The sequence below is a fragment of the Rhincodon typus genome, chromosome 23, assembly GCF_021869965.1.
Source record: "Rhincodon typus isolate 14 chromosome 23, sRhiTyp1.1, whole genome shotgun sequence".
Classification (NCBI taxonomy): domain Eukaryota; kingdom Metazoa; phylum Chordata; class Chondrichthyes; order Orectolobiformes; family Rhincodontidae; genus Rhincodon; species Rhincodon typus.
In genome coordinates, this window is record NC_063354.1 from 4309752 (window position 1) to 4322372 (window position 12621).

General features: G+C 42.5%; 1 protein-coding gene across 1 annotated transcript in view; it reads right to left on the bottom strand.

The window, feature by feature from the left end:
- Nucleotides 1-12621, bottom strand: part of LOC109929496 (testis-expressed protein 2) — a 136436-nt gene that overhangs the window by 55361 nt on the left and 68454 nt on the right. Inside the window, exons 2-3 of the mRNA XM_048610819.1 lie at nucleotides 2701-2901; nucleotides 1060-1408 (exon numbers count right to left, since the gene is read on the bottom strand). Of these exons, the coding sequence (XP_048466776.1) occupies nucleotides 1060-1408; nucleotides 2701-2895 (544 nt within the window). The 5' untranslated portion in view covers nucleotides 2896-2901. The remainder of the gene's footprint in view (nucleotides 1-1059; nucleotides 1409-2700; nucleotides 2902-12621) is intronic.

Here is a 12621-nt window from a genome sequence, read left to right on the forward strand (position 1 = left end):
TCACCTTAATGTAAGTCCCATAGTTTTGAACTCCCCCACCTTAGGAAAAATACCCTTGCTATTCACCTTATCTATGCCACTTAGGATTTTATAAACCTCTATAAGGTCACCCCCCAAACTACTGTGCTCCAATGGAAAAAAAAAAGTCCCAGCCTATTTTTATAACTTAAGCCCTCCATTTCTGGCAACATCCTGTATATCTTTTCTGAACCCTCTTTATATGCAGATACATTCCATTTCGTTCAAAAATCACACAATTTATAGACAGTCAGTCAGTCAGTCAGTCATGTTATAAATTCCTACTTTAGAAATAAAACCAGTCTGACTCCAAACCAAAACAGATTCTAAACAAGGCCTCACACCTAACATGCATTGTCTGACTTAAAACGTCACCTCTTCACACTGATAAAACCTTTAGTTCTCTCAGGGCAGTGACTTGAAAGAAATTCATGGATTTACATATACATATTAATCAATTAAAACTTTCTAACTGATTAAAGATTTAACAGCATCTAAGGTTTGTTTCATACATCCTCATCAGCTGTGTGATCCTTTGATCTTTTACATGTAAATTCTGTGTCTGATGTCTCCTCTGTCACTAATACCTGAAGAAGGAGCGAGACTCTGAGAAGCTCGAGTTTCCAAATAAACCTGTTGGACTATAACCTGGCGTCATGGGATTTCTGACCTTGTCCTCCCCAGTCCAACACCGGCACCTCCACATCAGAAGCACAAGCAGTGACACCAGAACCATCTTAGTGCAAAACATCATTAGAATATGGAACACACCAGTGCATATGGTTGTAGAAGCTACCTTAACTTTAACAATATAAGAAAGACCAATGGCATAAGAAAAATAGCAGGAAGTAGTAGTTCACTAACAGTAGCTCAGTGTACTGGATCAAGTGACCCACAACTGTGCTGAAATTCTTATGATTCTACATGTGCATTTTTTTTCTAACAAATCATCTCCAATAAAATTGGTTACATCATATATAAACACCTTGTTAAAACTATCCTCCCATTGTGATTTCAGTAGCATAGAAAACATTGGTTCACCTGGTATGCCACCACCTCCTAGACTGGCTGGTCGCTTAGCATCAACTTTCAATTTTGAGGCTGAAATGAACCTCCTGAACCATTCTTCTTTTTCTCTACCAGTCCTTCCAAAAAGATATAAAACTTGGTCCTTTTGGCAAATTGGCTTTGCAGAATCTTGTGACACAGAAGATTTCATTGGTTCCTCAAGTGCAGTTTCAATTTTATCAGCAGGCAGCTTTTCCTCCATATTTGCCTTCTCTGCCTGCGTCTTTGACATAAAGTCATCTTGTCTGGCAAGATCAATGCAAATAGGGTACTTCTTATTCCATACTCTTTTCCTAGCCAGATCCTTTGGAACTAAATGCACCTGTCAAACATAAAGGTTACTCCGTTGTATTGTATCTTTTTACTTTAGTGTTACTTAAAAATGATTTTCTATTATAAGTTATATTCAGATAAACCACTTTGTTGAAGTTAGAGAAATTCTCAGACAGGAAATAAAACTCAGATAGCACAACCTTCCATAACAGTGTAGATTTTGGTTTCAACCAAAGCATGCAGGTTGTCCAGGTTGCAGGAGGTTAATATGTTCCACAACTTGCTTTTTCAAAAATAGTAGTGGTTTGGGTAACAGCACAATGAAACACTGGACACCATAACAGTGCATACATTCAGCAAAACCATATCGCCTCAGGATGAGATATTAGAAGAATTCCCACTTGTGCCTGCTGGTTTTGATTTAACTACTTTTGCTTGCACCCAGTTAATTTTAAGTGCTGCAATGTTATTAGTGACAAAATTTAGAAAACTTGTCTTTTATCATAATTAAATCTGTTAATTTTCCTACTTTATAAATATCGAACCCCGCATGCTACAGTGGAGTTCCTCCTTTCTCCAGGCATGTTTCATTTTTTAATAATAGGTCTACAATTCTAATTCTTTCTTAAAATTTCTTTCAAAGTGGAATTGAACAAGTGATATACAAAATATACAGGACAATGGGAAGGGAACTAGCTTGCAGAATTGTGGTATAGAGTTAGCTGGCCAAATGGCTTTCTTTTGTGCTGTACCTATTCTATGACTGCCTCCTGTACTTAGTCCCTTATTGATTTAATCACTTTCTAACTTTACCTTTTTAAGAGGCCAGAGGAAAGATGTTATTCAACATGCCAAAGTTGGGTATTGTCACAGCTCGCCAAGGTAGTGTGCTGGAAATCAAGCACCATTATTCCCAGAGTCATCACAAACATAAAATTTGATCAAACGACCGAATTGTCTAATTTTATCTTTTTTAGCTTAAAATAATAAATACACCAGCTTTTTTTCCCATTTTTCCAACAAGAAACTAGTTATTTATTGCAAACCAACTGTTTTTAACCAATGGCAAGAGAAAAAATGAACGCCTAATGATTTTATGGCTTAAACTCTACCCCTTTTAAAAAATTCCCATACACATATAAACAGACATGCAAAGAGACATGAATTTCTGAGACAAGAATTATGGGTTGTGGATGTAATGTTATCAGATGGAGGAAAAGGCAGAGGGGAAAAAAAAACATAACTTTACCTTTCCTCATAGTCCCCAATAGTTGCAACTATTCATTGTTAGCATATTTAATTATCCTCAAACCTGCATATTTTCAGGTCTTCTTCACTCACCCTACTGTCTGCTAAGTCATAAATCTTCTGACTAATGTACGTGGCTATTGTCTTGGCCTCATTGAAAGAAGCCCTTCGAGAAATATTTTTATTCGGTTTTGAAAGCCTTAGTACAGTCCCCTCAAGGCGAATGAAGACAGAATGGGTCAGTGTAGCATGGTAGGTTTCAGGATCATAATTGGAAATTTCATTCATCCAACCCTGTAGAGAAAAATGTACAATTAGGGGATAATGAAAGCAACTTCTTTAAACATACTTACATACCAGTAACTGGATTCCTCCCCAATATTAAAGAAACAAATCACCAAAAATCAAAAGCTGAACCACTTTCAAACTGGATAAGACACACTTATGTAAATTTGATATTATCGTGATTTTTGCATTCACCTGCTATGCCTAACAATAAAAGCTAGAAGTTTAGAAATATTCACTCAGTAAAGGGTTCTGCAATATCATCACAGTAAGGATTGTTCAGATTCAGATTTAGGAGAATATTCCGTCACATTCCTGACACGTACCTTGTAGATAAAAGGCATGCATTAGAGAGACAGATGGTGAGTTACTCGCTGCAGAATTCTTAGCCTTTGACCAGCTCTTGGAGCCACAGTATTCATACGGCTGGTTCAATTCAATGTGTGGTCAATGGTAATCCCATGGTCCTAAAATTGAATTGAACTGATAACATTAACAATGCCGTTAAATTTCAAGAGGCAATGGTTAGATTGTCTCTTGTTGGAGATGATCATTGCCTGGCATTTAGGAGGCAAGTAACATTGGTGCCTAACAGAGCTCAAGCCTGAATGTTGTCCAGGTCTTGCTGCATTTGGACATGGTGACTGCTTCAGTAGCTGAGGAATTATTGAGAGATCAGCAGCAAGCATCCTCACTTCTGATCTTAGGTTCGAAAAAGGTCATTAAATGAAACAGCTGAAGACAGTTGGGTCAAGGACACCAACTACAGTACATGGACTGCAGCAGTTCAAGGGGGCAGATCACCACCACCTTCTCAAGGACAACTAGGGACAGACAATAAATGGTGACCAGCCAGCAATGCCCACATACCACAAGTGAATAAAACAAAAGAAAACACTACCTTGAGGTACTCATGCAGTGATGCCCTAAGGCTGGGATGATTGACCTCCAAGAACCACAATCATCTCTCCCTTTGGGCAAGCTTTTCCCCCCCGAATTCCCATTGACTCCAGTTTTGTTAGGGTTCCTTAATACCATGCTTGGTCAGATACTGCCTTGATGACAAAGGCAGTCACATTCAGCTCACCTCTGGTGTACAGCTCTTCTGTCCATGTTTGGAACGTGGCTGTAATGAGGTCAGGAGTCAAGTTGCCTTGGTGGAACCTAAACCAAATGTCAGTGAGGTTATTCCTCTACAAGCACTGTTTGATAGCACTGTTGATGACCCTTTCCCTCACTTTGCTAATGATCAAGAATCATCTGATAGGGTAGAGTATTTTTTTTAAATCATTTGTAGGGTGTGGGCATCGCTGGCTGGCCAGCACTTGTTGTCCTTGGCAAGCTGCCTTCTTGGACTACTGCAGTCCCCCTGCTGTGGGCTGACCCATAATGCCTTTGGGGAGGGAATTCCAAGATTTTAACCCAGCAACAGTGAAGGAACAGCGATACATTTCCAAGTCAGGATGGCGAGTGGCTTGGAGGAGAACTTGAAGGTGGTCGTTGTTCCTATATATCTGCTGCCCTTCTCCTTCTAGATGGATGTGGTCCTGAGTTTGGAAGATGCTGTTTGAGGATCTTTCATGAATTTCTGCAGAACATCTTATAAATAGTACACACTGCCTGCTACCGAGTGTCAGAGGTAGAATGCTTTGTGAACGTAGTGCCAATCAAGCAGGCTGTTTTGTTCTGGATGGTGTCAAAGCTTGTTGAGTATTGCTGGAGCTGCACTCATCCAGGCAAGTGCAGAGTATACCATCACACTCCTGACTTATACCTTGTAGATGGTAGACAGGCTCTGGGGAGTAAGGAGGCGAGTTACTCGACAGTATTCCTAGCCTCTGACCTGCTGTTGTAGCCACAGTGTTTATGTGGTGGGTCCAGTTGAGTTTCTGGTCAATCACAACCCCCAGGATGTTGATAGTGGCGGATTCAGTGTACAGTGAATGGGCTGTCCAGATCTTGTTGCATTTGAACATGGACTGCTTCAGCATCTGAGGAGACACAAATGGTGCTGAACATTGCACAATCATTGGCGAACATCCCCACTTCTGGCCTTAGGACAGCTGAAGGCTGCTGGGCCGACAACACTACCTGAGGAACTCCTGCAGAGATGTTCTGGAGGTGAGATGAATGACCTCCAACGGCCGCGGCCATCTTCTTACGTGCCAAGTACAACTCCGACCACTGGACAGCTTGCCTCTGATACTCTGATTCCAGTTTTGCTAGGGTTCCTTGATACCACACTGTCAAATGCAGCCTTCATGTCAAGGAATGTCAATTCCACCTCACTTCTAGAATTCAGCTCTTTTGTCCATGTTTGAACCAAGGCTGCAATGAGGTCCGGGGCCAAGTGGCACTGGCGGAACCCAAACTGAGCAGGTTATTGCTTACGAGTTGCTGCTTGACAGCGTGGTCGATGACACCTTCCATCACTTTACTGATGATGGACAGTAGACTGACAGGGCAGTATTTGGCTGGATTAGATTTGTCCTGCTTTTTATGTACAGGTCACATCAGAGTAATTTTCCACATTGTTGGGTAAGTACCAGTGTTGTAACTGTACTGGAACAGTTTGGCTAGGTGAGTGGCAAGTTCTGGAGTATACATCTTCAGTTCTATTGCTGGAATTTGGCAGTGCCTATAGCCTTTAGAATATCCAGTGTCTCCAACTGTTTCTCAATAGAATCAATCGAATTGGCTGAAGACTGGTATCTGTAATGCTCGGGACCACTGAAGAAGGCTGAGATGGATTATCCACTTGGCACCTCTGGCTGTAGATTGCAGCGAATGCTTCAGCATTATCTTTTGCACTGATGCACTAGGCGCTTTCATCATTGAGGATGGGGATATTTGTGGAATCACCCCCTCCAGTGAGTTGTTTAATTATCCATCACATTTATGAATAGATGTGGCTGGACTACAGAGCTTATATCTGATCCGTTGATTGTTGGATCACTTACTTCTGTCTATCACCTGCTGCTTATAGAAGAATAGAATAGAATAGAATAGCCTTTACTGTCACAAATACTTAATGAATATAGTGAAATGTTTATACGTCACCAGTTACAGCGCCGACTTAGATATACAAGTACCTAGGCACAGCCCTGCAATACAGAAATAAAGCATTACAGAAAAAAAAAAGACTTCAGTACAAGCAAATCACACTGGCACTTAGTTTCCAGTCCACACCCGGCCCTGGATCCACACCATGCCAGTGAAATGCCACACCAGAAGCCCATAAGTTCTCCACGCCACGCCAGGAGGCTCCTATGGGAGGATATGCTGCGCCAAGCTGGGAGGTCGTCACACCACGCCAGGAGGTTGCCACGTCGACACCAGGAGGCTGCTGCACCGGGCAAAGGAGGACTCCACACCACGCTGGGAGGCTGCTGTGCCAGGCCGCAAGGCTGCTATGGGAGGTTGCTGCACAGGCCAGGAGACCACTCCAGATAGCCACTATGCCAGGCTGGGAGTTGTTGTTCGCCAGAGGCCGGGGATCATCGCTCCTCGCCAGAGGTTGCTGGAGACTGGGATTTGAAGGGGAGGAGAAAAAAAAAGAAGAAAAGCAGGCAGAGCAGACAATCTCCACCGGAGCCTCCTATTCCGCCACCATCTTTGTCTATGCTGTTTGGCATGCAAGTAGTCCTGTTTGGTGGCTTCACGAGGTTGACATCTCATTTTCCAGCATGCCTGGTGCTGCTCCTGGCATGCCCTCCTGGGGTCCCTATTAAACCAAGGTTGATCCACTGGCATGATGATAATGGTTGACCGGGGGATATGCCGGGCCACGTGGTTACAGGTTATGCTGGACTGCAGTTCTGCTGCTGCTGATGGCTCACAGCACCTCATGGATGCCCAATCTTGAGTTGCTAGATCTGTTTGAAGTCTGTCCCATTTAGCATGGTGATAGTGCCACACAACATGATGGAGATTATTCTCAATGTGAAGGTGGGGCTTCGACTCCACAAGGACTATGGTGGTCGCTCTTACTGGAACTGTTACAGACAAATTGCATCTGCAGCTGGCAGATTGGTACAGATGAGGTCAAGTATATTCTTCCCTCTTAAAAAAATCAAAAAGACCTACAGATGCTGTAAATAAGAAACAAAAAACAGAAATTACTGGAAAAGCTCAGCAGGGCTGGCTCCATCTATGAAGATAAAGCAGATTTAACATTTCAGGTTGAGTTCTGAGGAAGCATTACTCGATCTGAAATGATAACTGATTTCCTTCCACAGATCTGAACTTTTCCTACAATTTCTGCTTTTTCTCTCTTGTTGGTTCCCTCGACACCTACCGCAGACCCAGTCTGTGTCCTTTAGGACCCAACCAGCTCAATCAGTTGTTCTACTACCCAGGCACACTTGATGGTGGACATTAAAATCCCCCACCCAGATTACATTTTGTGCCCTTGCCATCCTCAGTGCTTCCTCCAAGTGTTGTTCAACATGGAGGGATACCGATTCATCGTTGTTGGAAGACAATGCATGGTAATCAGCAGGGGGTTTCCTTGCCCATGTTTCACCTGAAGCCATGAAACTTCATGGGGTCCGGAGGCAATGCTGCAGACTCCCAGGGCAACTCCCTCCTGACTCTATACCACTGTCGCCACCCCTGCTGAGTCTGTCCTCCCAGTGGGACAGGACACGTCTGGGGATGGTGGCGGTGGTGTCTGGGACATTGTCTGTAAGGTATGATTCCGCAAGTATGACTGTGTCAGGCTGTTGCTTGACTAGTCTCTGAGACAGCTTTCCCAATTCTGGCACTAGCCTCCATATGTCAGTGAGGAGAGCTTTGCAGGGTCGGCAAGACTGTTTTTGCTGTTGTCTTTTTCCAGTGTCTAGGTCGATGCCAGGTGATCTGTCCAGTTTCATTTCTTTGAAACTTTGTAGCAACTGGTACAACTGAATGGCTTCCTAGGCCATTTCAGAGGACAGCTGAGAGTCAACCACATTGCTGTGGGTCTGGAGTCACATGTAGGGCAGGCCAGGTGAGGATGGCAGATTTTCTTCGCTGAAGGACATTAGTGAACCAGATGGGATTTTCTGAAAATCAACAATGGTTTATGGTCATTGAATTTAGAATATTTTCTATTCAACCTGTTCAGAGGTCTAATCAATCTCTGGAGCAGGCGGGGCTGCTGTTTGGCATGCAAGTAGTCCCATGTTGTAGCTTCATCAGATTGACACCTTATTTTGAAGCATGCCTGGCACTGCTCCTGATATGCTCCTCTGTACTCTTCTCTGAACCAGGGATGATCTCCAAGCATGATGGTAATGGTACAGTGGGGTACAAGCCAGATTACAGATGGTTGTTAAATGCAATTCTGTTGCTGATGATGGCCCACAGCACCTCATGCATGTCCATTTTTGAGTTGCTAGATTTGTTTGAGGTCTTTCCATTTGGCATTGTAGTACTGCAACACAACGTGACACAGGTTATCGTCTGTGTGAATACAGGATCTTGTCACCACAAGGACTGTGTGTGGTCACTCCAACCTTTCAAGGACATATGCTTCTGCAACAGTTAGGCTGGTAGAGGACAAGGTCAAGTAAGTTTTTCCCTTATTGGTTCCCTTACTGCCTGCCAGTTTGAGACAGATGAGTCCTAAAGGACACATCTGCTAGTCAATAATGGTTACTGAGCCATTTTTTGGAATGGATATCAAAGGCCCCTCTACATTCTTACTACTCCAAACACTTTCCCCTAAGTAGTATTCAACATGGAGGAGTACTGAATCACCAGCTGAGAGAGAAGGTAGTAGGTAATAAGGGACAGCACGGTGGCTCAGTGGTTAGCACAGCTACCTCACAGCTCCAGGAACCAGTGTTTGATTCCAACCTTGGGGCGATTGTCCGTGTGGAGTCTGCACATTCTCCCAGTGTCTGCGTTGGTTTCCTCTGGGTGCTCCGGTATCCTCCCACAGTCCAAAGATATGCAGGTTAGGTGGACTGGCCATACTAAATTGCCCATAGTGTCCAGGGATGTGTAGGCTAGGTGGATTAACCATGGCAAAAAATGCAAGGTTCCAGGGACAGGGTAGGAGTCTGGGTGGGACATTCTTCAGAAGGGTGGGGTGGACTCAATGGGATGAATGGTCTGCTTCCACTGTAGGAATTCTATGAATTAGCAGGAGGTTTATACCATGAGACTTCACAGAGTCAGGAGTCAATGCTGAAGACTCCTAGGTAAACCTTCCTGACTGTACACAACTGTGCCACCTCCTCTTGTGGGTCAGTACTGCCAGTAGGACAGAATACACCCAGGGATGATGATCCTGGTTTCTGGGTCAGTGATGGTGGAATCTGGGATGTGATTAGCAAGATATGATCATAAAAAGTATGATTACATCAGGCAATTGTTTTCATCCAAATTTTGGCATAAGCCACCAGATGTTGGGAAGAAGGGCTGTGTTTTTCGTCATTCCATGTTGTCAATGTCAGGTGGACTATTTGGTTTCATTCCATCATCTAGATGGAACTTGGTGGTTTGCTAGGCTTTTCCAGAGGCAATTATGACTCAACCATATTGCTTGAGTTACATGTAGGCTAAACCAGGAAAGGATGTCAGATTTCTTTCCCTATTGCATTCTTACAGCTATCAACAGTGGTTACAATGTCACCGTCAGGCTAGCTTTTAAACCCACATTTTATTTTGAATGCAAATTTCACTATCTTCTATGGTACGATTCAAACCCTTGTCCTCTTGTCATTAAACTGGGGTTCTGGATTACTAGTCCAGACACCAAAATAAAGAAAGGTGTTTAATTGACAGAGACAAAAAAGATTTAAACAAATTTGAGAAAAATCTCTAATCGAAATTCTTCAAAAGCTGAAGGAATATAATTACACACTTTTAAGGAGGTGTTTGGTACTAAGTTGTATCATGCTATTAGACCAAAATGGACAAGCCATAATCTTGCTGGGCAAGTTCAGTCCATATTTATAAAACATAAATATAAATGAGAAGCAGCTTACAGTGGGTAGTACATCTAGGATAGCAATTTAGAGTTTTATGGATTAACTGCACCTGGCTGAAGTTTCAGTTCAATTGGCACATAAATAACAATGAGTGCCATTAGCCTTACCATTATTTTAATGTTTGGCCATCATCTCTCCCCAATTAAATTTTAACAAGAAATATGGTGCACTTATTGATCCAATTGCATTTTTGTCATGGTTATTTTGGTTCAAAATTCAATTCAACACATTAAAAGATGGAATGTTTGCAGCAGTTGTACAAGATTCAAACCAATTGCACAACTTCATACAGAATAGAAATAGGCTATGTCTATGCGCTAATCAACAAACTGTCAACTATACTAATCCCATTTACCTGCACTTGGTCCATAGCCTACCATGCTCTAGCATTTTAAGTTCTCATCCAGATGCTTCTTAAATGTTAAGTATATCTGCCTCCACCACTCCACCTCAGACAGTACCTTCCATATTTCTACCACCCTCTGGGTGAAAAGACTTTTCCTCCAATCCCCTCTAAACCTCTTACTCCTCACATTAAACTTATGCCCTCTTGTCTCAGACACATCTGCCATAGGAATGGATTCTCACTATCTACCCTATCTAAGCCTCTCATAATTTCACATACCTCAACCAGACCTCCACCCCACCCCCACCCTCCTCTGCTCCAAGGAAAACAAACCAAGCCTATCCAGTCTTTCCTCATAACTGAGACTTTTCCTCCCAGGCAATAGCCTCCCTGCACCCCCTCCAGTGCAATCACGTCCTGCTGACAGTGTTGTGATCAGAACTGTACACAGTGTTCCATTTGTGATCTAAGCAATATTCTATAAGTTACAACAAGACTTCCCTGTTCCTGTATTCTACTCTCCAGCTAATGAAGACAAACATCCCATATGCCTTCTTTTTCACCACGCGATCGACCTGTGCTGACACCTTCAGGGATTTATGGATTTGTACACCAAGGTCCCCTTGTTTCTCAGTAATCCCTAGGGACCTACATTCGTTGTGTACACCCTTTCCTTCTTAGACCTCCTAAAATACCTTACTTTGCACTTATCAGGATTAAATTCCATCTTCAATGATATTTCATGGCCCTTTACCCACCTGATTTTTGGCATTCTTTTTTAAACATTTCCTTATAGTCTTTACTCCCGAAGGCCTCCCAATATCTTTAATGCTGTGTTCTTAACATAGGATTCCTCCTTCTTCTTTATCAAACTCTCACTATCCACTGACATCTAGGGCTCCCTGGACTTGCTACCCTTGCCCTTCACTTGGTGTGGGGAGGCAATGGTCTGATGGTATTATCACTGGATTATTAATCCAGAAATCCAGGTAATGTTCTGGGGACCCAGCTTCCAATCCCGCAATGGCAGATGGTGGAATTTGAATTTAATTTTAAAAATAATCTGGAATTAAGAATCTAATGATGACAAATGTTGATTTGTTGGAAAAAGTTGAATAAAAGAAAACTTTGAGAGGAACATGCTGGCCTCTGAACTCCCGCAATACTACTTTTAAAGACTCCCACTTTCCAAATGTACACTTACCCACAAGCTAGTTGTTCCCAGTCTCTGTTTGCCAGATCCTGTCAAAATTGACCTTTCCCTTATTTAAGCACAACTTTGGCACTATCCTTATCCCTTTCCATAATGATTTTGAAACTAATAGAATTATGGTCACTACCTTTAAAATGTCCACTGACACTTCAACCACTTGACTGGTTTCATTCCCTAGGATTAGGTCTAGCACCGCCCCATCTCTGGTAGGACTATCTACATTCTGGCTCAAAAAGCTCTCCTGGATGCACTTTAAAAATTCCAGTCCATCTGAACCTTTCCCACTATGCTATCATTAACTGAGATTGCCCAAGTTGAAATTCCCTACTATGATAACCCTATTCCTCTCACACTTCTGTGTTTTACCTACATATTTGCTCTCCTATCTCCCGCTGACTATTGGGAGGCCTATTGTATAATCGCAGCAAAGTGATTGCCCCGGTTTTATTTCAAAACTCTACCCAGATGGCTTCATTTGAGCAGTGTTCTAAGCGTTCATGTTATTGCAGTGATAGTCTCCTATATTAATGCTCCTACCTCTCTTACATCCATCAACCCGCTGTCACACCTGAAACTTTTATACTCTGGAACGTTGTGTTGCCAGTCCTGTCCTTGCTCCAAAATTACCTTTTTTAAATAAAGGCCAAAACAAATGCTCTTTGCTCTAAGGTTTCACTGCACTAAAGCTTCACCTTCTACTTACTGAAGTCATATTAGTTCTGATTTGTGAGCCATAGATGGTAGGTAGAAGGAAACATCGGACTAGATTTGCAGGCCATATTTTGTTCACAATTGGGAAAAGCAAGTTGTTGAGCTGCATGAGTCCATTACTCGAATGTAGGAAATGGAGCAAATCGCACATAGCAAGCTCCCATAAATATTAATAAGTGGCTAAACCATTTGTATTATAGCCTTCATTAAGATGACAATATATTGGTCAGGCAAATTCCCCTGATTCTTTCCAACTAATATCTTGAAAGTCTTGACATTCACCTTAGAAAACAATTGAGGCCTTATTTTAATAACTTCACATTGCCTCATTGACTTAAGTATTTTGGAATATTCTGAAGTTATGAAAGACATCACATAAATGCAAGTGAGATAACAAGATGTACAGCTAGATGAACACAGCAGGCCAAGCAGCATCAGAGGAGCAGGAAGCCTGACGTTTCGGGCCTAGACCCTTCTTC